At 44.6% G+C, this 27,924-nt stretch overlaps 1 protein-coding gene across 6 annotated transcripts; it reads left to right on the top strand.

The window, feature by feature from the left end:
* The first annotated feature begins 46 nt into the window (after positions 1–46).
* On the top strand, positions 47–27,924 carry LOC105007623 (prospero homeobox protein 1). Of its 6 annotated transcripts, XR_002196444.2 has the most exons (7): positions 50–1,268; positions 4,445–6,433; positions 10,201–10,308; positions 16,050–16,244; positions 19,836–19,993; positions 25,412–25,541; positions 26,264–26,349. XR_002196444.2 is itself a non-coding variant. In XM_020044746.3 (5 exons), the coding sequence occupies exons 2-5, from the start codon at positions 4,511–4,513 to the stop codon at positions 20,133–20,135; spliced, it is 2,526 nt and encodes an 841-aa protein (XP_019900305.1). In that variant the 5' UTR covers positions 47–893; positions 4,445–4,510; the 3' UTR covers positions 20,136–25,508. The 6 variants fall into 6 exon arrangements, 5 of the variants coding, with proteins under 5 accessions (XP_019900305.1, XP_019900303.1, XP_034143616.1 ...); XM_020044746.3 differs by lacking the exon at positions 26,264–26,349 and having other exon boundaries at positions 47–893; positions 19,836–25,508; XM_020044744.3 differs by lacking the exon at positions 26,264–26,349 and having other exon boundaries at positions 48–1,268; positions 19,836–25,508.

Genomic DNA, 27,924 nt, shown 5'->3' on the forward strand with positions numbered 1-27,924 from the left:
GCCTATATATCAATTGTAAAAAATCAACCATAAAATGGGTAGCATATAATAGCATATAAAAACATTAAATATAATATAATTAATCATCTAAATTGACAACTTGAATGCATGTTCTAAACGAGACACTGATACCTGCATACTGATCAATGTAATATTAGTCTAATATGCAGTGAAACGGATGGATTTAAAAAAAATCGTGCTAGAAATACCTGCGAAAGAAGTTACAAAAACTCATAGGCCTTATTTAGGATTGCTCGAGACCGTGATGTCAGGAAATAACCCAGTGATCACATACGGGATGGCATTACATGATGATAGCCTACAGTGTAGTCAAACCTTAGCAAGTCACTCTGTGGTCGGTAAATCAGACGAGGGTAGTTGTATACCATGCCTTTCTGAGGCTCTGCGCGCAAAGGGATGTTGAACCCCTGGACTCTGGAGACGCGTGTATCCAATATGGGAAAACACTTCAAAGTTCTTATCGTACCAAAAGGATAATGTTGCATGAAACAAAAATCAGTATGTCTAAATGAGAAACGAGAATTAATGTCTAATCGAGCTTGGAAATAAAAAATACGAAACTAAAAGAAATTGCATGAAATGAGCGGCGAATATGTGTTTAATGGATACCGGTGAACTTTGGTACTAATTACAGAAACATGTCTTTGTGATATTTACAATCTTAATTAAATGTAATGTGCATAACATTAATGTTTATGAAAAACATTGAGAGTAGCACGATACTCTACTTGAAAATTATGTTTTCTTGTAGGCTATATCCACTCACTGAATTGTAAAGAAATTGATAAGAGTTTTTTTGCCTGTCGAAGTCCCATTCCTCGGTCAAGTTCAGTGCATTGTACTCCTCCGGACCCGATGGACAGTTCTTATTGGTAGGTGCTAACCGTTACATCACCAAGCTTATGACGCGCCGTCTTCCTGTTTCCTTCAGCTGTGTCTTAAAGTGAATCTTGTTGGTGGAGGAGAGCTCGAGCATCAAAGCTCTGCATCGCGTGCGCCTCGGAGACACACACACTAGCTGCTACGACATCATCACCACAGTCTTTCAGTCTCGAGAGGAGAGTATAGAGCACAGCGGCGCAAAATATATCTTTTATATATATTTTTTGGTCTATGCTCGGGTTCATCACTCACTTTACTCCAGCTCTTCCTTTCCTAAGAAATTATAATATTCAGCGTCTCCCGGGCGAAGCCTCTGTATTCTATTTCAGCAATAAAAGGACCTCGCTTTTCCCTTCATCTGCAGGGTAAGTAGCCTAACCTTGTCCTCAGATACCTCCCTCTTGTTTTTTGCGTCGCGTGCGCTCGGTGGGCGGAAAAAATAAACAAATCAAAACGATAAACAGCGGTAAATGTTCTGTTGACAACGTTGCCTTATACTATACGATTTAACTGACTTGTTTTTCTTTCACTTAAATATTGACCAAGTTGCGTATTTTTTGTGAAGATAATGTGCGGATTAATTGTATCATTCTAAATCCATGGCAGAAAGATCGTTTCTAACTTTTAAAAGTAAGTTACAGTCTTTTCGAGTTTGGTTAATTGTTATAAGATTTTCTGCATAAAAAGACGCCGAATTCTTTTTGAGTTGATTTGACCAAAGGCTGAAGTCTTGTCTTTTATGTATATATATATATATATATATATATATATATATATATATATATATATATATATATATATATAGATATATATATAGATAGATATAGATATAGATACATTTATTCGACACCTTCAAGTCTGTTTCTTTGGCATATGGTCTTTGTCCCAAACTTTATTTTATTCCTGTTGATTCTTAATAATCCATTGTTAATTACTAACTTAAGCCTACAAGTATGAGACGTTTCAATGCGAATTAGCATGGCTTTATCCTTATTATTATCTTCGATGTGTCAGGTGTGATCTAATAAGCGTAATTGTGCACTAGCCTTACTGTTTCTGTGGTTGCCTATCATTTATTGTGGAGCGTTCGCTGCTTATAACATTTATGATAGTGCCAAGAACGGACAAAGGTTGACGGGGGAAAAACGTCCCAAGTGCACAATATGGAGACAACAGGGATATTTGGCACATAGGCGCACAACCCCAGTCACCACACTCTTTGATGCTTTGTTGTCATATTTCTATTTCATGTCCATGACTTCTTTGAGTGTTACTTCGCTTTTTTAAGGGTATAGTCATTTATTTTTCATATTTTGACCATTACGGTGCCAAGTTCTTTCTTTCTCTCTCTTTCGATTTCTCCGAAGTTTTAAAGATCCTAGGGAAATGAGCGACTGGGAATTAAAAGAGCTTGATAGACAAGCGTAGTTCATTGTTCAACTACAAATTGTTGAAAGGTCTTCCCAATGATATACTGCGCATGGGCAATAGGAGACAGGTGCGCCGTCGGAAAAGACAGGTGCTGGCTGCTCTATTTCGAGCGATAACGACATAGCCCATTGTTAAGTTCTTGTGGTGCTCATGTAAAAGGTTTTCTTAGATATGTATCACCCTTGTTAAAACTGCTGAGAGTCGAGGCAGAGTCATTTGTCAGAGTTAGACAGACACTTTTAATATTCCAGCATTTGTTAACACTTTGTAAACGATTTCCTTTCCCGTTTACATACTTTTTTGGATAAAAAAAAAAAAACGTCTGGCTTTGCCAACTTTTTTTTCAGACTTACAGAGTTTTTTTCTTTTGTATCGCTTAATAGTATATCCATTGTATATTAAAACAAAACTATGGCATCATATCCTATGGTGATTTACAGTCCCTGTTTCCCATGGTAAATAAAGAGATGCTGATAAAAGAGGGTTGATAATGTAATACTTTTCATGTGGCCTCATTTTCCACATCCATCTCTAAGTAGTTTTAGCTGGGTTCTGCTCATTTGTTTTAAAACAGTGCCCTCAAGATATCGCTCCATATATGAATGCCAGAAGCCCCATCTGATCAGTGAAAACATGAGCTGTTGGTGAACATTTATTTATATATATGTTAGTACTCATAGTAAATTATTAAATATTTTTTAACAGATTTTTTAAAAATGTGCTCCATCTAGTCTTGTAAAGACCACAGCCGGGTGCAATTGGGGTCTACCCAAGAACATCTGAAAACACTGGAAAATGTGGAATATAGCAAGTTTTTTTTATTTAAATTTTTTGTCACTCAGTGTTAATTCGTTCTGTAAATATACTGAATAAATGTACCATACCACTGACAAAGGCATGTTTAGCCGTCAGCCGATGCTTACATAGCCGTACTGTTGCCGTTTGGTTGGAGGCAAACTGTTTCCTTTCATAAAAGCATTAGGGGTTTTGTCAGTGCCTTAAGTTGCTCCTTGGCAACGTTGACCTTTGTGACCCGTTCATTAGAGCAGAATTAACCAGCCTTGCCAGATGAAAAGACAAGCAAAAACCCCTTAGAAGTGAGCCCCTGCTGGCACAAAATCAATAGGCCTATTTATTTGCATTTATGTCATTTTTCTCTTATTGTTTCATTTCCACATTTGGATACTCTCATTCGTTTGGCTGGAGGAATGTTTTCTTCATAACATTTGATAGCTATTCCATGTGTATATGATCAGAGTGCAATATGTATAAGAAGTCTGGAATCAGGCTTTATTGTTTGTGTCCATTATTAATAATCAACTGTTGAGTTGTGAGTGATATGTGGTTTTACTACATGCTCTTAAATAGCTGTGTTGGATATAAGGGTGTTATTTAAATTACCAAAATGTAGCATCAAATGTTAATGACCTACTGATGATTTGCAATTAAGACAGCAACAGTTCCACAGTTTTCATTGAGTCTTTGTGGTTTTCTTAATCCAACCTCAGCTTTTCTCTTTAGTCTATGAGTTAATGGTTTTCTGTGTCAGCTTGAAGCGCACAAACATGGAAATGAGGACAAATACTTAAGTAATTATCATAATGTTATGCAGCTTTGTGTGGGAACTGGTTCAGTGTTGGACAGGCAAGCAACATGGAAAACAGGGAACAGACAGGAAAATATCAGGTGCATAAGAATGGTACACTATTGCCTATGTATTGCACTACTTTTTCCCAGAGCTCTATGGTTCAGGATAAAAAGTAGTGCACAATGCCGGGAGTAGGGTGGCATTTTGTGCAAACTCTAGGACTTTGCCCTGGAATGCAATGTCTAGGCCTTATTCTGACCCCAACACTCCAGTCTTCTGTTCTGTTCAGAATACAATCTTGAGATAAATCCATATTGATTATGCATTTTATACAGTAAATTGATTTTAGTCTCGAGAGTAGGGCTATTTATTTGTAATTGGAATATAATTGTAGTTCAAAATGTCTTAAAAATCTAATATTTTATATGATGTTTTGCTATCATTTACAGTGGGGACATTTTAGGGGAAATTATCCTTTTGATTAATGAAGAAATGTTTCCTTTATATCGATGCTTTCTACAGGTATCCTTCAGCAGCAGTCCTAGAGGAGTGGCTTTGCGGGATATGGCCCAATAGCAGCAGCCCGTGATGCCGGACCATGACAGCGACTCCCTCCTGAGCAGACAGACCAAGAGAAGACGTGTGGACATCGGCGTGAAGAGGACTGTTGGCAGCACTGCCGGCAACACAGCAGCAACCACAACTAGTGCCGACATCGCACGCGCCAAAGCAGCCATCTTCGGTGCCATGAACTCGCTCAACTCCCACCATCACGGCTCTGACGCAGACTCAATGGACTGCTCCATGGTGCAGCCACACGGCCCTGCCGGGGTCACGGCAACCGACAACGAGTCCAAGTCCAACGTGCTCAGGAAGCTTCTGAAGAGAGCCAACTCATATGAAGATGCCATGATGCCCTTCCCCGGCGCCACTATCATCTCCCAGCTCCTTAAGAGCAACATGGCCAAGAACGGAGGAGAGAGGGGGGATAGAGGGGAGAGAGGAGATAGAGGTGAGAGAGGGGACGGCGGGTTCCCTGGGTCGGGCCTTTCCAGCGGTGGTTCTGAAGCTCCCCAGGAGGATGCTTGCAGTAACTCATCTCAGGACAGCCCACAAGAGTGCCTGTCCCCTTTTGGCCGCCCCCCAGCTTTGGGTGCCTTCGACCTGGAGCGCCTCAACGACGAGCACCTCCGGGCGAAGCGTGCCCGTGTGGAGAACATCATCCGGGGAATGAGCCACTCCCCTAGTGTGGTGATGCCCCCACGCCACCTCGGAGAGAGATTGACTGGCGACAGAGAGATGGAAATGGACTGCCCCCCACAGCCACCTAGCCCAAGGGGCGAGGTTTGCAGCCGGGAGAATAAGAGGAAGCAGCGTCTTCCTCAACAACAGCAGCAGAGCTTTACACAGCTGGTGTGCCAGCGCAAAGAGCAGAAGCAGGAGGAGCGAAGGCAACTGAAGCTGCAACTGGAAGACATGCAAAAGCAGCTACGCCAGCTGCAGGAGAAGTTTTTCCAGATCTATGACTCCACCGACGACTCGGAGCACGACCTTAACCCTGACCTGGGCAACATGTCCGAGGACAGCGCTGGTAGGTCTGATGCCGGGGGAGACGACCGGGCAGACCGCTCCGACAATGAGATGTCAGACCTAGATCCGGGACACTTCTTGGACCGGGCAAGGGCACTGCTCCAGGAGCAGGCCCTACTGACCGACGGGGACAAGCCCAGGAGAGAGGGGCTGGTCCGAGGGAAAGGTCCCGGTCAGGGCCCTTCATCCTCCATGCACCATGCAGAGGGGAAGCAGTTGGCTGAGACTCTGAAACAGGAGCTCAACTCAGCCATGAATCAGGTCGTGGACACAGTGGTCAAGGTATTCGCCAAGCCCCCGCGCCCTGCTCCACCCCAGGTCTTTCCACCCCTCCCCATGCCCCCGGAGAGGTTTGGTGTTAACAGTGAGGGTCCTAACTTTCACACAGCTAACCAGCGCCTGCAGTGCTTTGGCGACGTCATAATTCCTAACCCCCTAGACTCGTTCGGCGGCATACCTGTGCCAGGTACCAACGACCAGACGGAGGCGCTGCCCCTTGTGGTAAGGAAGACTCCAACAGAGCACCATCACCAGTCCTCAGCTGTGGGTGCCCATGGGGGCCACCACCACCCATCCCTGCACCCCTCCTCCTTATCTGCCTCTATGGGTTTCAGCCCACCTTCTTTTCGCCACCCCTTCCCACTGCCACTCATGGGCTACCCCTTCCAGAGCCCCCTGGGCCCACCTTCTGGAGGTTACCCAGGGAAAGACCGTTCCTCCCCGGATTCAATGGACCTGTCTAGGGAGACCACCAGCCTGCGGACCAAGATGTCCTCAGGTCATCACATGGGGCACCACCACCGGTCGCTCTCTCCGACTCATCCAGGGAGCACAGCAGAGGGTCTCTCCCTATCCCTTATCAAGTCAGAATGTGGAGACATGAGCGACATGAACGATGTCTCACCATACTCTGGCAGCACTGTATCCTTTGACAGAGGGATGGGAAAGGGAGGGATATGAATAAGAGGGAATATTTGAGATGCTATAGAAGATTTTACTGTTTACATATTGTTGGATATTCCGTATTGTTAGATTTTGCTTGTTACTGCTAAATCACCACACATACTGTCCCTCTTTTTTGTATTACTTTTTATGATGAGGAACACCTTTATTTGTACTAAATACTATTTGTATGAAAATGTCTCCTCTACATTTCTAACTATGGTTCCAATTTGAGGAACCTGAAGTTGAGCACAATGGCGGTCTATAGTCAATCCTGTAGTTTAACCCCTGTGCGCCCCAATCGAGGCCTGCAGATGAAGAGCTACAGTCCCTCTGGGAGGATCACATTCACCCCACTGAGACTGGGGCCTAATACTCTCAACTGATCTGTTCAGCTAGCCCTCTTTATCACAGCCCTCTACAATTCAGACCTGTCTTTCTTTACAAGTTTCACCCAGTGCTTCCCTAGCACTTAAGCTATCATTGATGTTGGACATTTTTATATCTATTACAGACTTTTATGTAAATATATATTTATATACTCTACTTACACTGTATATGGTCAAACAGGCAGTATTGCCAGGCTGATAAAGGTGCTATAGTGAGACTAATGAGCATGTTCATAAATTGTTTGTGTATACTTTGAAGAATCTAACATAGATGCTAATGTATGGCTTCTGGATGCTACTGTTGACATATGTCTGTGTTATAATCACCTAAGGGCTCTGTGTGTGTGTGTGTGTGTGAAAGGTAGGGTTTGCCTGAGGACTCAGAAAAGATGTGTATTTATGGCCACCTGTGTTTTTGCCTGGCTTATCATCCTCCCATTGTAAAATGAAACAATGTCCAATGTTTCTATTCTCTTTTTTTCACATTTCATAAAGATCTGTCAACAGCCCGGGGGAGCTTCAGCTGTTGCTTGGCACCCAAATACTTAAAAAGAAAAAAAGAAATGTTTTCTTTCTGTCCCCCACCTCCCTGCCTTGTCTTTGAAGCGAATGTTAACAGGTGTTTGTGGCATTTGTCTTTCATTGCAGTGCCTTGTCTTGTCTTCTAACTCATGGGTGTGCGGTTTTCTGGAGATCCATAGTCCTCTGCTACACCGTCGCACTGCTGAGGGGAGGAAAAAATTAAGAATTACATGGAGAAAGGGAGAGTGTAAAAAAGATGGAAGAATAAAATGATAATCACATCTACCAGATGCTGTTTTCTGTATTGTGGCATTTAAACTTTTTTGGACAGTACCAGATGTCCACCTTTTAATAGGAAGAGTAGTTTGAACAACATAGCCATGTGTTTTGATTTCTTATTTTATATTTTTGCAGGTGTTTTCACTTTGAAATACACTGGTTGGATGTCAGTTTGTCACTGCTATTTTTAACAATTTTAAATAACAATATTGTTATCAACTATAAGATATAACATGTATATAGTAGCTAATTGAATTACTGCGACAACTAAAGGTGTGACAGATTTTCAGACATTTTGTTGGGTGCGTTAAAGTTCATCAGCGTTTCTGAGGTTTGCGCAGCAGATGGCTGCCATCAGTTTCCATCAGTATATTGTCCTTACACCTGAAATGAGGAAGTGGAACAGCTATTTTCTCTCATGACTTTGGGGTTTTGGGGAAGTGTTGTAGAGAATGATGATATCTTGTCAGATGTGCTCAGATAACACTATGCCAGCTGGTACAAGGGCACCATCATAGCTAAATAATAGCTGTGTGTCACCCCAAGTCCAATTACTATTACATTTGCAAGCTGTGAGAGAAATTAATTCATCAAAATTCACTGTTGCTTGGTCATTGGGAAAAATTTGGGGATCCTATGTATGTAGATTTGGGCAGCTCACAGATATTTTCTTTAATTATATGTAAATGTAGGACGCATATAACTTTCCATAGATGTGAATTCATTTTGATTTAGAAGTGAGAACAGAGTCGCTTCGCTGGGTAAGCCCAGTCTTGTGGGTCTGATTGCGTTTACAGCAGAGCACCACCTTGCCAGACTTGAAAAGAACAGCCCTCTCCCACTCTAACTCTGCCATGCCTCTTTCTCCAATCTCTCCTCTCGCTCCCTTCTCACTCTTTTCTGACTTCTCTCTCTCTCTCAGAGGGGCCATTGTATCCCTCGCTCTTGGAGCAGATGGTGTGGTGTGGAGAGTGGAGTGCTGCTCTTTTGGCCAAGCCAGTCAGAGTAGGGCTAGCCTGCCAGGGTTCTCCCCATAGGCCCTCTTCCCTCCCTCTCTTCTTCTCTCTCCCTCCCTGCCTATAGAGGCCCATCATACAGCCCCCTCTCTCTCAATTCTCACTGAGCCAGCAGACAATACAAGGCCTGGAGGACCTGTTTCACAATCCAGCATGGTTCACTGGTCCCTGGCTTTAAAGGGGAGCCCTTGGTAACCCTGAAGTCAAGGGCATCTCCCAGCTAATGTCTTCCTTGTATGGGCTTCTGCGTCAAGCACCAGATTCTTGAACGATTGTCATGACATCCCATTATTTAGTAAAAGTTCATCCGTAACTATATAAAGTGCATTCCAGAATTAATCAGTATTATGACATGTAGGCTTTATGTTTCAGTACATAATAGTCACCACAGAATGCCTCTGGTCTAAGAAGAGAAGAGACACTTTTTTAATTCTGCCCTGGGTATTATATCCAGCCTGCTTTTCCCTCATCACTTTTCAATGTCTTAGCCCCAGATTGATATCAGCCGAGTTATACAGCCATTCATTTGCCATGTAAATGGTTTGGGCCAGTCCTCAACACAGATGTGTTTCAGGGATGTGGCGCCCATCACTGGCTGGGTTCACTGCCTTGGAGGCCCTCTTTCTCCTCCACCCATCTTCTCCTCTTACTCCTCCTCCTCCGAAGGTTTGGCAGCATTAGGGGGGCTGGAGGCTTGGGGAGGACCAGGGGGAGGAGGGGGGTGTAATTGAGGTTGGAACAGCTCTATCGTTAAAGGTGCCCCCCACACAACCACCACCACCCCTTCTTCCCCATTAGACTTCCCTAGAAAAAGCGAGGTCTCAGAAATCTATGACGTGGGTGTTTTGAATAAATTAGGTTTACAGTTCTGTTGTAAAGAGAAAATGCATTTAGGGATCTCTACAGTTTTGTTTTGATATGAAGCCAGTAGATCCTGTCTTTGGTTGGCATATCTTTTCGCCAAGCCATTAGTCTCTTCTCATAACCAGTGTTAACCGCTTTCTTTGTCTGTGATATGCAAATTTCTCTGTTTTGTCCTTCCTTTTTTTGGGTGGAGGTTGGGGGTAAGAAGAGGGAAGAGGGAAAGGCGTTTGCGTACTTTGACTGTGAAATTAGCTTCTTATGTAAAGGCGCCGGCTGTGGTGCTGGCCAATGCTTTATTTACCATGACGCAGTCACACCTGATACGGAGTGGATGCTAATCGCAAGCAAATGGCTTGGCCCTGGTTCACTCACTACTCCCTACCAACTCACAACTGATTCAAGATCAGCCCTAACCTAGTCCATTGCTATTGCTAACCAAATAATGTATATATTTATAATGCAGAATATTCATCTGACCTATATTGTAGTCTTCAAGTTAAAAAACTATTAGAAAATTATTGCATAATAATAAAGACCCATTAAGTACACAGTTGTTATGTATCAAAACCAAAGGAAATAGCAGATGTATTATATTATAAGATTTTCATTGTGGATCCTTTCAATATTTTTTTTTTGGTAAAAATAAGTTGTTTTCCTTGATGGCAGTGATGTTTAGATCCAAGAGGGCCTCTCTCCCAACCACCTGAAGAAGGCCAAGCTCATGTTCTTTTATGCCCGTTACCCCAGCTCCAACATGCTCAAGATGTTCTTCTCCGATGTTAAGGTGAGTAACACCCTGACAGTAAGCCATAGACTAATGTTGCTCCTTGAAGTACAAGATACTCTTGAGACTTGATCTAAGATCAGATTACCCTTTTTCAAAATCTCAAACCTTTTTATTTACTGAGTGGTTTATGGTATGGATTTGGCAAGGGTAAACTGATGCTAGATCTGTGCCTAAAGGCAAGTGACATCAGAGCTTATGAAAACATACTTTGAACTTACTTTTGCACTCCTTTGTCTACCTGTAGCTTTCTCCATAGTTACCTAATTGTCCAGGTGTATTGAACACCATCTGTGCATTTGTCCTTCCAAGCGGAAGTGACTGTTACGCTAACAACCATAGGGACAGATCACTACGCTTTGTCTTTTCTTCCTTGTTTTGGCTCTGCACTTTTTCTCTGCCTGTCTGCTCTCACCTCAAACTGCAGTTAAAAGAGGAAGTTGAGGGAAACATTGACTCTTCTCACTTCTTCTGAGTTGTTTTTCCAGGTTAGTAATGTAACCTGACATACCTGTGTTAGATGTGGGCTTAGGAGTATGCTTGAAATTCTTGCTGCATTATTTGTGTTTTTATTGTCCGTAAGAAACTGACGCAGTGATGCAAAATGTGCAGGTCACACTAGGGATAATCTTTGCATAACCTGAACCCTTTTACCTAACCTTAACGTAATTCTCCTCACCTTCTACGAAAAGTTCCTTTTAGTCCCACCCAGTCTAAAACAACTACCTCGTGGCTTTTTGCAAAAGAGAGAAGATGAGGAAGTTCCAGTAGGTAATATTCAAATGGGAGAAGAATGAGCATCGGACATTATACTGTGGGAAAGAGATGGTGCGATGAGGGAGGAGTTAGAATAGGGTCAAGGATTAGTGTGCATAGAAGGGGTTATCTGAGCGGGTGTAAGGACGGTGAGTGGTGATAAGGTAGAGAGAATAAGGAATACAATACCTGTTTAGTGAGTTAATCAAAGCTTGTTGGCTACACAACAGACAATATTGCAAAATGGCTACAAATTGTCTTTGCTGGTGTCTTTGACACGGCTAAGGGTCTTTAACGTTGTTGTGTGCCTCCGAAAGATCCAGGCCAGATTGTTCTGATCATGAGATAGAGGTCAATTTTTTTCCAGAGCTGCGCTCTCTTTGTCACCGTAGTGATTACCCATTAACCACCCTAACCCCTAGGTCACATGGCAACACTTTCACAACACACCCTAGTTGAGTTGTAGGGGGGTCGATGTGTGAGTGATGACGGCTGTAATTGTAAAAATCATTTTTACTCCCCAAGATTAGATGATAGACTTTTTGCCACCATTTAATTTTTTTTTTTTTCATATATCATTAGTGGCATAAAACTGGTAGGCTAGCGTGTGAGGTGAAACTGTGTGGCCTACTAGGTGAAATCACCTCAAGGAGGTATCTCAAATCTTATTTACATTTGAAATACTGTACAAAAAACACACATAAAAAATGGCATCAAAATCATATTGCATCCCCATACAATAAAACATTAAAAATAATTAAGGGGATTGTCATGTCCCTGTGTTGGCAAAACAGTGGATGACAAGGAGGACTAAGCTACGGAAATGAACGTATGGAAATGAACCCCACTTGCCACTAACCCATTAACTGCATGACTAGCTAATGCAAGACAAGAAGAGTAGCTTTCATGTTTAATAAGGTTTTGACAGATTAGGTCTGGTTGTAGAAATATTGAATGAACGTGGGAAGCAGTTTGTTACAGCAGTGGTGTAACGCAGTGCCATCTTGGCACTCATTAACAGGTTATGGTAAAAGAGTGTACTGACTCTTGATCTTAAATGTAAATGTTGTGACAGATGTAGCAAAAGTGATTGCTGCTATGGCTAACAGCAGTTCAGGATCACACCTTTTGCTTACCACTTCATTATCAACTGGTCAGTTTACCGTGACAGTGATGGCCAATTGCCAGCAGCTCTGTGTTGACAAACCACAAACAGTTCAAAATTGTAGCGTTATGTCTGTTCTCTGCATGTCAAATGTTAAATTAGATGTCCAAGATAGCTTATTTTCATGACATATTAATTGATTAACTCTAAAAGCATGAGCTCGACATCAAGGTATTAAGGATGTCTTAACCTGATGCTTTTTTGAAAACCTATTTTTCTTTTTTTAATTCTTTCACTTTCTGTTTGCCTTTGTGTGTTTGGCACAGTAGCCTCCGTATTTGTGTAAGTCATGTGCTGTGGAGTGGATGAGGTCAGGAGGTTTTTCCTGTCTATATGTCATTCTTTTTCTTTTCTTTTTTTCCGCTGATGGTGTGGCATGCCTGCTCTACGAAAAGCCAGGCGCTGGATTTGAGTCGCCGCGGTAACAAAGACCCGCTTTCTAGGGCCAGTTTGTGTAGAGTCAGCCAATAGGCAGTAAGAGATTATCTCCCACAATTCACCCCTTGCGAAAACAGGAAGCTGTCGAAAGCCCCGATGACTGTGGAGGGGCTTTAGTTAGAGAGTGACGGAGCGCTTCTCTTTCTGCTCCTCTTGTTGTTTTTCAAATAGCTTGGTGGTCTGAGGTCATGTGTATGGATTCTCCCTCCCCTCTATTGTTTGGCAGCCACGCAGGGAGAGAGACGGACAGACACATAGGCAGTGTAACTGTCTGTCTGACTGTCCATGCAGGGCAGAGCTGCTGGATGACTTTAGCTGTACCATCTCTGTCATCACAATGTGCTGGAGACACCTTGTCAGCGCGTCCCTCTCCCCTGAAATCTTGTTGTCCGGTGCAACGGTTACTGATTAAATAGAACAGGGATTTTTCTTTATCTGACCAAGTTTGCTCAGCAGCTTTCTGACATCTTATTGGATAACATTATGAAGAAATGTTTTATAAGACTGTTGTCTTATAGAAAATTAGTAAGTCTTGCAATTGAAAGAGTTTAGTTGTTTGGATGTGAGGGTTTTCTTTATGCGCTATGTGTATAATTGTATGCATGATAGGGTGAGGCACGTGTGTAATTTTTCTGTTAGCGCTTAAGGTTGACCTTTTGCAGGCTCTCGAGTATGAGTGTGAGAAACACGCTCTTACTGTCCCTCTCTCTTCCCCCTCTTAACCAATCAAAGCTACACACAAAGACACACACATTCACACACACACACACACACACACACACACACACACACACACAAGAAAAAAAATCTACAGGCCACAACCATCTCATGCTTCCCTTGGCTGACCCCTGCCAGCTCAGATTAAGGAGTCCTGGTGATGTGTCGCTTTGAAATAGTTTCTCTGACAAAACACTGACAGAACATGGAACACTCTGGTCCTGAGCTGATATCAGGGGGTCTTTGTCCCTCCCAACAAGCAACTTAATGAACCAAGAATGGGACCTGGTTTGTAGTAGCAACAAAGACATTTAGTAGACACTCTCACTCTCTCGCTGTCTCTCATCCTGTTTCTCTATCTATGCTGTTTGTAAGTTCTGATAGAACCACATTTCATCCATGTACATTGTTATGCCCCATACACATAAATATAAACATGCATAGTGCCAGATAGATTTATTTATTTTGGAGTTATAAAGCCTCGTCTGTATAATGAAGCCATTCCTATCCAAAGTGACAAATCTATCAATCTGAGGAGGCTGGAGTGACACTAAAGGTCTCCAGTGTGAGTGATGACATCCCTTTCATTGACTTTAATCTTAGTGTGCAGTCCTCAATCACAAACATACACACGGAGAGTGATTTGTCTGAGTAGTGATTTGAATCTGTGAACACGCAAGGTGTGTTTGGGCATGGGTATCAGTATAGTGGACGTTGGTTCATGCCTCTATTTTTGAGACTATGAATGTGTACAAGAATAGCACTGTGTGTGCGTGTGTGTATTTGTAAGTGTCAGTGGTTTGTTTGTTTGTTTGACACTTCGATGTCATGACCCTTGCTTGCTGACAGCTCACGTTCCTACGCTGCCACTGGTCCATTGTCCAGCCCTGCTGTTCTCAACCCTCCACCCCCACCAAACCCTAACTCGCCCGCTGTTCTGCTCACCCTGCATTTTAGGCCCTGTTGCTGTGCCCCCCGCCCCTGCCCCCAAATACCAAACAATGTCAGGCGGACTTTACTCTTTCAGGCCTCCTCCCATTATGTCATCCACGGACCATTCCAGAAACATTTCCCCTCCTTTGCCTTCCCCCCACACCCTCCAGCTCCATTCTCTCTTGTCCTGTCCATCTCTCGCTTTCTCGCTCCCTCTTCTGCTTTCGCCCTTCTCTCTGTCCTAGCCTGATGCCTAACTCAGATGAGGCCGTGAGTGAGTCTCCCCTTTTCCGTGTGTGCGTGTAGGTCCAGCTCCGTTAATGTGGGTTTTGGAACAATAGCCAGCGCCTAATCTCCATGTCAAAACTGCTCTCCATCCCCAGTGAGTGGCCGTTCAGCATTTAGTAACGTTTTGTCTTCTATTCTCCCTGAATCACAAAAAGAACTGGGGGTGGGGGGGTGAGGCAGGGATAGTGGGAAAAGGGTTGTGGAAGGTTTTTGGGGGATGGGGGTGGAATGTTTTTGGGGATGAGGTAAAGGGTGTGCATGTGTGTGCGTATGTATGTGTGACAGTCCAGACCGGGACCGTGCTGGGCTCTGAGGTCCTTATCTCCCTGTCTGGCTGTTTGGACAGTGTGTTTTCAGTAGCGAAGCGAAACGGAAGACAGCTCCAACTCCACTAGGCCTTTAATAGGTTTACTTCCTATTGAATCCATGCAGCCACAGATCAGATAGCCAGGCCTCGTCTTTTCTCCCTCTCTATCCCTTTCTCTCTATATTTTTTTTCTTTCCCCCCTTTTTCTTTTCTTCAAGGCAGGGAGGTGGGGGGAGCCAGGGTGCAGTGCAGGGTAATTGGTGAATGGGGTTAAGTACATGTTTGAGCCCCCTGCGGGCAAGGGCGCTTTAGATGATGACTTAATCGTTTTTCCGGTCAATTATGTGTTTGTGGTACTCTCTCCTCCCAGCCCGACCGCGGTTATGATGAGGGGGAGGTCCTGTCCCAGAGGGGAGAGTAACAGAGTAACAGACCCACACACATACACTTGCTCTTTTTTCTCTGTCTCTCTGCCGGTCTCACTTCATGTCTCCATTATCTTCTCACTCTCTGTCCTGCTGCAGCCTTTTTCATGTCATTTATCTCTCTCTCCAATGTCGCCCTACCTTCAGACTCCCTGATGGGATATGAATTCTCTTCACACACTTATTAAGAAACTGCCCCGGCCTGCTACACTCCACCCTTTTCATCAAAAGAAAAGACGTCTAAAACTTGTGGTTGTGCAAAGAAATTTGATACTATGTGTGTTGTAATTGTGTCATTTTGGACATAATGAAATCTAATACAGTATGTTCAGCATTGTTACGGTTCCATTGGATTATTCACTTTTTCTCTGCCCTGTCCCCTTAGACCATCAGCTAGTAAACCAACAGACTGCCCTTCTCCTTCCTCAAAAATATATTTATATATTTATATTTATTTAATTTTATTATGATATTCAGTACTCTGTCCCTTTTTCTGTTTTTGTCTGTCAGTTAAACAACTGTATGGTGTAATTGTAAATACCTCAAAACTTGAATATAATCTCAGGGCTTTGTGGTACCATGGCCCTCTGTGATCATGCCTAAGAACAGCTACTTGCCACGGTATGTTGGCGATATACCCCTTATTGGTAAATATATTATGACCTTTAGATGTTAATATTAAACACTCTCTAATGTCTATTCTGTCCTATAGTTTAACCGCTGCATCACATCCCAGCTCATCAAATGGTTCAGTAACTTCCGGGAGTTCTACTACATCCAGATGGAGAAGTTTGCTCGTCAGGCCATCAACGACGGCGTCACCGGGGTGGAGGAGATGAGCGTCAGCCGCGACTGTGAGCTCTACCGAGCTCTCAACATGCACTACAACAAGGCCAATGACTTTGAGGTAGGGCTGCTTACAGAGAAATGCCTTCTTTCTACAGGCTGATCACCAGTCTGAGCAGAGATTTAGGAAGGCTGATGATGCTGAAGTAGGACGTTAATGTAGTACAGTTTTGTACTACAGCCTGTCACAGCTGGCTAAGGGTCCAGAAATGTTAGGCAAGAGTGTCCTGCGACCAAACGTACTTACATTTTGCCTACTTAACCTAACAAAAAATACCTCTGTCTCTTTATGAGTTCCTCTTAGTGAATTTCAGCATTGTATAGGTGGGTGTGTGATTAATTAAACCATAGCTTCCCTGTCCTAGCGTTGTGTTTTGGTTCCCAGTTTTGTGCGATAAGAGTGTGCGTACATTTCTTCCAGTTAAATGTAAAAAACCAAGTAGACCACTTTAGGTTGTTGTTACACCTCACTTACGGCAGCTCACACTTCTCCTTTCTAACCACCCTCCTCCTGTGTTTTAAGAGCCCTGAGAGAGAAGTACGGTAAGGGCGTTCATATTGTAAACGCTTACGGAACGTTTGCAGAACGACAAGTCCTGCACAGTGCCTCAATGTCAGCTGACAATAAGCCTTTAAAAATGCTGCACCAGAGAAGGCCCCCGGAGAGGTGTGCGTGTTCGGGTGTGTGTGTGTGTTTTGTTGTTGCCGCATTTCCCAGTGTCCTGCTCACCTCGAAGGGTACAGCCATCCCTTGGACCGGCCCACCGTGCTGGCAAAGCACTTCTGCTGTGTGTGTGTGTGTGTGTGTCACTTTGGGGGGGATCTCAATGTTATCAAGGTTAAGCTTCCCACTGTTTTAGCTAGAGGAAGGGGGAGCCAGAGAAAAAGAGGGGGAGAGTGGGAGATGGATAGATAGGAGATAGAGGATGAAGTGAGTGCTGAGACAAAAGAGAAAGTGGAGGGAGGGAAGGGGTGAGGGACTGAAATAGAGGATGGAAGGGGTCTGGCAAAAGACGGAGGGAGAAGAAGGGCAAGAGAGAAGGATACAAGCAGGAGGTGAGAAAGACAAGGCTTTGCGGAGGAGTGCCCTTGTGGGAAGGGAAGGGGTATTCTGCTGTGCTCACATTTATAGTGTCTCTCTCCTTCCCTCTGCCTGTTATGTATATATCAGTTGAGGCTGTATATATCACTCTCCTCATGCTCCCCTATCTTTCACACGCGCGCACACGCACACACACAGTACAGGGACAGACCTACTCTAGGAGCAAGACAAGCACGTCAACGTGAAGGCCAAAATGGATGACAAACCTAAGTTCCCCAAGACCAGACAAGACAGACTGGGCATTCTTCTCCTCTACCAGGAAACAAGCCTTGGCCCTGCTTAGGGAACTCTCCCATTTACATACATAAACGCAGCAAATTTGCAAGCAGACGGAGAAAAACATAGGGTCAGGAAGAGAGATGGCGCAGGTGAATAAGTCTTCTGTTGATTGAGGAGCTAGGGCAGCGTAGGGGGGTGGGGTGCGGGGCGGGGGTTTTGCATATTAAGGTTTTTCGCGGCAGGTGTCTAGGAGATATAAGAGCTGATTACAGAGGAGCACAAGGAAAATTTGCCCTGCGATGCAAATACACCCCCCACCCTTCCCCAACCCCCTCCCCGACACAAATGAACCGCCTTGGTCAGGGTGAAGTCTGCCGTTGTATGAGGGTGTTTTTTTTTGTCTGATGTGGGTGATATACCTCTGGCTTGTGCATGACTGCGTGTGTTTTGGGCCGAGCGCGTGTTTGTGTGTGTGTGCGCATGTGTGTGTGTGAATCAGAGAGGTGAAATATAGATGGAAACATATTGACAGTGTACCTAGATGCCCCTAAGGCCCTTTTCTTTAGATCACCTCCTTTCCTTCTCCCCCTCCTTTACCTCACTTACCAGCCTACGCTACCACTTGAAATAGGAGCCCACGCATATTTAGCACAGACACAAACACACAAGTTTTCCCCTCGCCAGGTTCAGCATCATCAACGTTCCTTCCACCTTGGTGGCGTCTTTGGAATGAATATATCCTCTGTTTCAGTCAACACACCAGAAAGCTCTCACACACACACACAAACGCACACCCGCGTCTGTGGCCTTTCTTGTTTGATGATAATCTGCTCTGTCACTGTGTTCTGCTAATACGCTCCCGTCTCCCTCAGAGCTTCTCTTTTGTAGTTATTGTTTCCTTTTCTCTTTCATTTCCCTCCCCTCTTTCTTTCTCTATTCCTTCTGTTGCCTCTCTCCTTTCATTCTTTCATCCTCCTCTTTGCATGTCTTCCGCTGCCCCCCCCCCCCCCGCCCTCCATCCCTCCATCTCCTCTGCCCTGTTCTGTTTTCCCCCCATTAGGAAGTTTTTTAATGGCATAATTGTCACATTCCTTCTGGCACAGTGAACACCAGCTGTAATTAAAGAGCCAGTGTTAATTACCTGCCCCGGCTCTCTCTGTCTCTGCTGTCTTCTTTTCTCAGCTCTCTCTCTTTCTTCTCCTCTTTTTCATAACTCTATCTTTCACCCCATCATCACAATTCCCGCTGTCCTCCCCCTGACTCCCACACCAGTTTAACCCGGAGAAGTTCAACTCCCCTTTGTAAGTGTCCTTTCTGTGATTCCCAGACCCCCCCCCCCCCGCCCCACGTACTTCTTTCTCTCTTTCTTTCTTGCACTCTCTCTATCCCTCCATTTTGTCTCCCCCTTTCATAAGACTGCGTGTAACGACATAATGTGATGGTGGGAGAGAGAGACGGGGGAGAAGGATGAGGGGTGGGGGTGATAAAGAGACATTTTTATGATGGCTCTGGGAACGTCTCATATTTCCATAAGCGGGACAAGGCCAAGTTTTCTCCATCAGTGTCTGTGCCTCCAACTTCACACATGCACGTGCGTGCACACACACACACACAAACACACATTAAAGCATTTAAAAGAGGAAGTCCCTATGATCTCTGCATTTAGAGAATGAAGTAGGAATGGAAGCACAGAAGCCTGTGCCCCAACCAAACACACACACACAGATCCTCAGGGTATCAAATGTCCGCCCTTATCAGCTGCTCCCTCTTGTATTGGAAAGACGTCTCTCACTCCTTTTGTGTCTCTTTCTCCTTTGTCCATCCACCCGTCTGTCATCCTGCTATTTAAATTCATACAGCCCTCCCACGCTTTTTTTACTCTCTTGTACCCAGGGGTTTTGCTTTACATCAAAGACAAAATACAAAAACAACTCAAAACTTTATTGTCAATTCAAGTGATTTTTGGGAGTGGCAGTTTGCCTAGCATCTAACTAGTCTAAGAAAGGTTGCTGGATTGCATCCCTGAGCCACCAAGGTGAAAAGCTAGTCGTTCTTTCCCTGAGCAAGTTGAAACCTAATTGCTCATGTTTGACTCTCGGGATGGAAGCGTCTTCTAAAGTATGACTTTCCAAAACAGCTGCTCCTTCTCTCTTTTCTTCTTTTGGTTGTCCATTGCATCCACCCCCTCTCTCTCCATCTTTCATCTCTCATCTTCATCACTCACCCCTCCATCTCTTATCCATTTCTCTCCCAACCACCCCTTCTGTCCCTATCTCCTCTAGCCCTCCGTCCCTCCTCTCACTCTATCCCTCTCTCTCCTGTCTTTCTCAGACCCTGTCCATTAACAGAGGCTCAGACCAGATGCTGTCTGTCCAACTGCAATGCCCCACAGCATTGTCTGAGTTTCACCTCTCTCTTTCGCTCGCTCCCTTACCCTCCTCGCCTCCTCCCTCTTGGGGGCTGGATATGTTCTCTTCCATGAGGGCAATGTCAGTGTTCTTCATTCCTATGTGTCCCATTGTCTTGTTCATCTCTGATGCACAGCGGGGGTGTGTGTCTGTGTGTGTTATCATCTCTGACCTGTATTTGACCCTGTGGACCGGGGGGGGCGGGTTTGGGGTTAAAACGTAATGTGCATTGAGTGGACACACAGAGCAGATGCACACAGCCCTGTACGGAAACAGGCAAACATGCACACAAATCTTGCACACACATAAACAAATGCGCACAAACGGACAAGTGTAGTGTTTTCAGGTTGTAGGCTTACCTTTGAAGAAGGAATAGAATGTGTCTGTTTGAATGAGAGACAAACCAAGAGAAACCAAATTAAGAGAGATGGAGAAAAAAGTTCTGACAGTCATCTATACCAGAAAATTCTAACAATGAGCTGAGGAGAGCGGGTGGGCGCTCTGACCAGGCTGCCAGGCTCACAGACACTTGTGTCAGATATAAAATAGTTGCTTTAAAATGGTTCTCACACTATTTAGTTAAAGGCACAATAAAATTATTAGCAATCTCTTCTTTCTCAGATGGTATTTAAAAGCGGGAGGGGGGGTTAAAGAATCGAGCAGAGCAAGAGAGGAGAGAGAAGGGGATCATCTGTTCACTGAGTGCCTCGCAGCTATTAAGGGCTTCTGTCTGAGATATCTGGCAGGTCCCGTCTTTAGTGTGCATTTGACCGCATGTCTGTGTGGGTGTGTGTCAGAGGAAACCACTTTATTCTGAGTGCTGATTAAATGAGGAGAGCTGTGCTTGAAGCCTGGGGCGACAGGGATAGGGAATACTCACTTAATGGGAACAACTCCTTGTGGTCAGACTTCTTTCCTCTTGTTCCACACACACACACACACTCATACACTATATCCTAGCCTACAAACCTCATACGTAGGCCTATCCTAAATGAGGACAACAACATACTGCTGTCCATTATTGTATTCCAGCCCTCTCTGTCCTGTTCTTTGGTCCCTTCATCCCGTCTTACCCCTCATCCCTCTTTCCCCGGTCACCTTGTGGTGGGTAGCTGCCTGGTCTTTTGGCACAGCTGCTGATTGTCATTATTCCTGGCTGTTTTGGGGTGTGTTGTTGTTCTTGTTGTTGGTGGTGAGTGTGTGTGTGTGTGTGTGTGTGTGTCTGTGTGTGTGTGTGTCTATGTGTTTACAAAAATGTGTGTGTGTGACTAATGAATTGTTGCGAAGGGACCCATGCCAGAATTACCAGGGTGTGTGTACATCGGCTCTGCAGATGTGTGAAAGACCCTCCAAACACACGCACAAGCACAATTTCCCAATTAAACGAGTGCCAAGTCTATCTCTCATCCAATATGCACCATTATTCCGTGCTATTTCTGTCTTTCTTTCGTCCACCCTAGCTTTCTCCTTATCTTCTTCTCTTTGCTCAATACTTCATCCGTGTTAATCAGCCCGCCCGGCCTCTTTCTACCACCCCCCTCTATTCTTTACTTCTTCCCCTCCATCCCTGCCACTCTCCTCTTCCCCAGATATCCCCCCTGCTATCTTCCAGACTCCCTCTTTATTGTAACCTCGTGGCTTCTCTCCGGGAGCTGGCTTGGCCAGCTGACCTCAGAGGCCCAAAACACCACTCCCTGACCCCACAGTCAGACCAATGTCTGCCAGGCTCATCGAATAATTCATGGAACGTGTTTGTCTGAAAGGATCGTCTGTTTGGCTCCTTCCTGATAGAGGTTCGTGCAGGAGCTTGCGGTTCACTCCTGCATTGCAGTAACTGTAGCGCCAGTGAAGTGGATGGCAACAGACTTGAGGATTTTTCATGATGGACAGCTCGCTCTTAGTAAGCTTATTCCCATTTGGAGAGCGATGGAGGGGAAGGGAGATGTCAGAAGAGGCCCTGATATGATTGTGGGGGAAGGGTGGAGGAATGAGGTATAGGAGTTTGTCAGCAGCGACGACAACCTTGTCCCGTCCTTCACTCCCTACCCGGGGTACACCTTGAGAAGTACACAGATGACGCCTACCCAGCGTTTGTCTCGCACAAGGAAAATCAACCGTCAGACGAAGGCAGACAGCAGTCCTCAAGGCTTCAGCAAGGATCCCAAGGCCATTCCGTCTGTTCCCCCATCACTATCAGTACTGCTAGAAGTGTATTTACACAGCTTTCAGGTTGGTTTCCCAATCTCCTCTCTTTCTTTTTCTCCTTCCCTTTCCTTAAATTGAATTTCCTTTCCCAATTTCTCTCCTTCACTCTTCTCTCTTCCCTCCCATCCCCTCCTCCACTTGGACTATTCAGCCATGGCATTGTCTTATCAGCTGAAGTGGGACGGCAGGAGGAAGGGAGGGGTATTTAAGGGGCATGGGTTCTGTTTGCCCAAAGTGACAGTGCCGTCCAAGAGCTTATCAAGGCCTTTGTAGATTATTGATTGGAGTTGATACGTGGGGTACAGGGTTCTCTGTGTGACATTTCTGGAAAAGTCTGCTTTTACTCAGCCAAAATCTTTAAATCTGCTTAGATTCTGCTTCCCTGGTCAGAGATTTCTAGCATTGACCTTTCACAATTTCAAGAAGGATAAAATGAGTGAAAGAAACTTTTCTGTTGTTAGAGATCAACATTAATAGAATTTTGTGGATAGTACAATTCCACTATGTCCCTCACCCAGAGAGAAAGGCATGGGAAGCGTTCCTATTCCCAGGCCGGGAGCGGGTTAGGAATTAACCCAGGGGGAACTCAAAGCATGTGGGTTTCATGTGGCGTGCATCCTTCAAGGCTAGCCCAGCACACACAATGCTTATCTTCCAGGGTCTCTTTCTGTTTGTCCAACGCTGAGCAAATAGAAGGTGTAATACATCTCCTGACAGTTCCCAAAGGCAGAGAGAAAACTAGCCAAACAAACACACAATACCCAGAGTCACCTAGAGAGGCTTTCTCAGGCTTTACAGAACAAACACACATATACACACACACACAGCAGCATCCCACCCGGTGAACAGTAGTGAATTTAGGTCCCCTGGCTGGTTACCTACCTTTTGGTTTAAGCAGTCTTAAGACAGGCTGGATGATGTCCTGTGAATAGCCCCCCTAGCAAGCAGTCTAGGATCCACCATTGTCCTCTGTCATATTTTATTATCTCATCAAAAAAAAGAGGAAATCCGATTCCCGCTTACAGCAGGAGAGCTTATCCCTCAGTCTCAAAGCAACCTGTCATGGGGGGTGTGGTGGGGGGTGGGCTGCTGGAGAGACAGAGAGAGAAAGAGTGAAGGGGCAGGGGCTATTTGAGACATAGGATGAACGAGAGTGATTAAATGCCTCATATGTACCGCTTGTCCACGGAACCCCCTCATTCCCCTCCAAAAGTGGGATAGAGTGATACAGTAGGTCCTCTTTTCTTTGATCAATATTTACTTCATTAACAGCAGGACTTGTGTTGTGGGGGTGAGTGTGTGCTCGTGTGAGAAGAGAGTCCACAGCCGGGTGCATGAACACTGGGTGCAATAACCTCAGCTATCGCCAAAAAACATTCCACTTTTTCATTCTGGCTTTTGCCGGCTCTTCGTCTCTCCCCTCTCTCCTCTGCTGCACACTCCTCTTTTCCCGTCTTTCCTCCTCTCCCTCTCTACCCCTCTCTTTTCCTTTCCCCAATTGTCTGCCAGTGTAGTGTTACACTGTGGGGAAGAGCAGTATAATATCTCTTTTCATCACAGCTTTTGTTTTGGACACTCTCACTGCCCCCTCCTCCATCCATCTCTCTCTCTCTCTCTCTCTCTCTCTCACACTCGCTCTAAAGGAAATAGTGTGAGGCTGGACAAAAACATCCATATTCCAGAGAGCCCAATGTCTTCATCAGCAGAACGAGTGCAGTGTGTGTGTGCACAACTCAAAGTGCATCCGTAGATTGTGTGTGAGAGGTCAGCTTTCATTCAGTCACCCTGTTTGCCTTTTTGAGCCCCACTCCCTCTCTGTCTTTGTATTTACCTTTATTCTGTTATCCCTAACCATGCCTGCCAGCCTCTTTCAGACATCCCTCGCTCCTCTCTGTCTCTTTGTGCGGCCCTCCTTGAATTTGGACAGCAAGAAGTTGTTAAAAGCTCTATGAAATATGTATGAAGGATTGCGAGCGACGTGATTGGCCCTGTTTACCAGCCAGCCGAGCGAATGAGCAGCCACACAGGATAATCCCCCACAATGCCTTTGGAACAAAGGCCCAACAGCTGACCCGAGGGAGGGAGGCTGGGAGAGATGGAGAAGGATGGGGAACGGAGAGAGGGGGACAAAAACAGTTAAAGCTCTCGGCTGGCCACAACAAGCGGGCAGCTTGTGCGTGCACGCGCACACGTGCGCACCCTCGCTCACACAATCACACATGCAATCGCAGACAAAGGGCTCTGGGACAAGAATAACTCCCTCTGTCTCCTGCTTTTCTCTCTCCACTTACATTTCTCTCCTGTCCTTCTCTCTGCTTCTCTTCGGTGTCTCCACCTCCCTCTGTCGTTCTTTTCCTCCCTCTCCCCGTCTCTCTCTCGGTCCACACTCCCTGACTCCCATTCGTCTCTCAACATCCCTCTCCCCCCACCCCCCCTTGCTCTCTCAGTCAAGAGGATCTGAAATACCAATGCCCTTTTCTCCTTGACATTGGCTTATCCTTCCAGTCAGCGTTTTGCTGTCCTTTTATAGTCAAAACGTCAGGAAAAATTCAGTGCAAGAATATTCTTAGTAATGCGGCACTCAGAGTCTTGCAGAAGCTCTGGACCACCGCCTCCCTGGCCGGTGTCTGCAGGGACACAGTCTCCTGTGCCCCAGGTCATTGTGGCATTGTCTGTCAGAGGAATGTCGTAAAGGGGTTAGGCATTAGCAAGAGGCGGCGCTCGGTACAGTAGGTTGTTTTGAGTGTCGTTGGCCCTGGATGGCACACATTTACTGTATATGCACACATTTACTCAGACACGTGCACACACACACACACACACACACACACTCTTATCTCAGCTGTACAGTTTCTAATTCAGGATTCATGATTGCACACAAAGACCAGTGGACTCACATTACACCCATCAACACATTCACACTGATACACACACGTGCACTGGAACAGACATGAACAGACACATATACACACACACTCCATTCATCACCCTGAGGGGGGTGTTTGGCTGTCCCGTCCCTGTGTGTGTCTGTTCTGGTGGCCACTCACCTTGCTGTGTCCTGACACTCCTGATGAGTATCTGCAGGACACAGGAGGAGAGGAGCGGAGTGCACACTGTCAGGCATTTGGGCAAGCTGCTTGGTGTGTGTATGTGTGTGTATTTGGGTGTGTGGCTCTGCCTGCCTGTGTGTTTTTCTATTCATGTATCTACCTGAGTGTCTGCTTGTGAGTGTGTGCCTGTGTCTGTGTGCATGTGTGTGTTTCTGTGTGTGCATCTGACTGTGTGTTGCTGCAGATGGAGGCGGGTAGGCAGCAGAGAGACAGTCAGCATTATCCATGCAGGTGACCCCTGAAGGCTGCATCGCCCTGAGGCTTTGAGTGAAGGAGAGAGGTTCAGCCAAATACTACGGATCTGTGTGTATTCGGTGTGTGTGTGTGTGGCTTCATATGTCTCTCACTCAATGTGGGATGTGTCATCTTATTGGCTCAAGGAGGTGTGTATATGTATTCAGACGTGCGTGTGTGCATGCACGTGTGTGTGTTGGCTAAGGGGAAGGTGTCACAGATCTTTGCCAGACTAATACACTATGGTGTCAGTGAGCTGAGCTGTCAGGGTCACTAAAGAGCTTGTGTGTGTGTGTGTGTGTGTGTGTGTTTGTGTGTTTCCAAAGCATTCAGTAGTGCTTCCTCTTTTCAGGCCGTCTGTTGTGTGGATTCAGATTTACAGTCCACTCATAAAGACGTCTTTTTGAAGCTGTGGGGAGGAAAGCAGAGGAGGAACAGGGGGAAATAAACCTGAGAATTTACTAGAAATGAGCCATCATCAGTCACAAAACAAGAGTGGATTTCATTTAGTTTTTAAGGAAGTAGCCATTGAATAAACAGGTGATACATAATGTTACAGAATGTCACAGGGCTTCACATCACAGCTAACTCTTTATTAGTGTCAGATCTTTATGTCATTTTATTATTGTAATTGTATTATTGTAATTGACAAGTGACTTTCCACCACACTAACCATGGACAGTTTACAGTTGTTTCAAGCCCTTCATTCAATATTCAAGGACTTACTACATTTTCAATAACAACGCAATAACTAAAACGGAGCATCCTGGACTCACATTTTCCTATCTCTGTTTTGGTGCAGGTTCCAGAGCGCTTCCTGGAGGTGGCTCAAATCACACTGCGTGAGTTCTTCAATGCCATCGTGGCAGGCAAAGACGTGGACCCATCCTGGAAGAAGGCCATCTACAAGGTGATCTGCAAGCTGGACAGTGAGGTGCCTGAGATCTTCAAGTCGCCCAACTGCCTCCAGGAGCTCCTTCATGAGTAATCACGACCCGTCTCTCCGCCCAAACGCTTTGTGCTTTTTCAGATTTTCATAATATCTTTTTTTTCTTTTTTTTTCTTTTTTTCTTCTCCCTATTCTATGATTTTCTTGTTGTTTTGAATGTATGAAGTATGAAGTAGCATTCCTCCCAATCTGAAGCGTACTGGCTGTTCCTAAAAGACCTAGCTATTGTGTTGATGTTATTATTATTATTATCATGATTAAGATTATTATTTGTATTTCAAATGATTCTGCTAATCTGAAGAGACTTTGAGCCTGTTGGGTGTTTTGGACTGTGTGAACCCTGATCTATCTTCTCTGATATACTAAAAACACTAAGGAAGGGTACCCACTATGCACAGTCAGGGGTCCTCTACTACCCTACCTAATACAAGGATGACCTTACAATGCTAGTGCGGGTCACCAATAGACTTTGGCCACTACACTACGGAGGGCTCCTACTGTATGTGAGATGGGTTCTCAATAGGCTCACCCCACTGTGCAAGGTGGTTTCCCACAATAGGCAGTGTCCACTGCTAAGGATGTCCCAGGGTGGAAAACACTATGCTGCCTGCAGCCTAGTGACTTTAATAACTACTGGACTTTACTGGAATACTAGTACAGCTAAACTGGAACTGGACTGGTATCAGTCATCTGCTGAGCTCTACCACAATGTTTTGAAGTGTGTTTTCTGCGAGTAGGGCATTGTGTTTATTGGGTGTATATTATTATTATTATTATTCCTGTTGTTATTATTATTATTATTATTATTATTTGTCATCATTGCTTGCTAAAGATTGGCACTTCAAGATTTGTTTGTCTTTTGACAACGTCACAGAAAATAAATTATTATTATTCGAAAAGAGTATACATTCTCTACATATAGTTACTTTGATCTCAGCACTTTGGGCTCATTTTCACATACCCTATCCCCTTTATTACTTTTTATGTGGGTCCAATTTTGTTTTACTTATCTGGTAATAGGGAAGACATTGGGGAAGGCCCATAAGGAGGAGGCTCAACCATACGCTTTGCACAAATAGAAGACAATAATGTCAAATTAAAGCACTGCAAACATCCACACACACACGCACGCACACACACAGCTTTTGATCTTTTGGCGGTGTGCATAAACAAAGAATGGTTACTGTCTGGGTTTATGACTTAAATGTTTCCATCATTTATGTAACTCACATTTTTGGACCATTAATTTATACATTCACTGTAAAAAAAAAAATGAAGGCAGAATTGATTGATTTTACAATCCTATGAGGTAACAAGATCTACTTAATTTATTTAAAATGAAGGGGATGTGGTTATGACCAGGGATCTAACTGGTAAACAGTGGTGCTAATCCTATTGAAAGTATCATGTTTAGCTAATAACTGTGTTATTACCATTTACATTCGTGTATTTAATACGAAACAAATGGACTGTAAAATAAAGTCTAAAATAAAGTCAAACAGCTTTCTCTGTGA

This window comes from Esox lucius, chromosome 18 (genome assembly GCF_011004845.1).
Source record: "Esox lucius isolate fEsoLuc1 chromosome 18, fEsoLuc1.pri, whole genome shotgun sequence".
NCBI classification, from domain to species: Eukaryota; Metazoa; Chordata; class Actinopteri; order Esociformes; family Esocidae; genus Esox; species Esox lucius.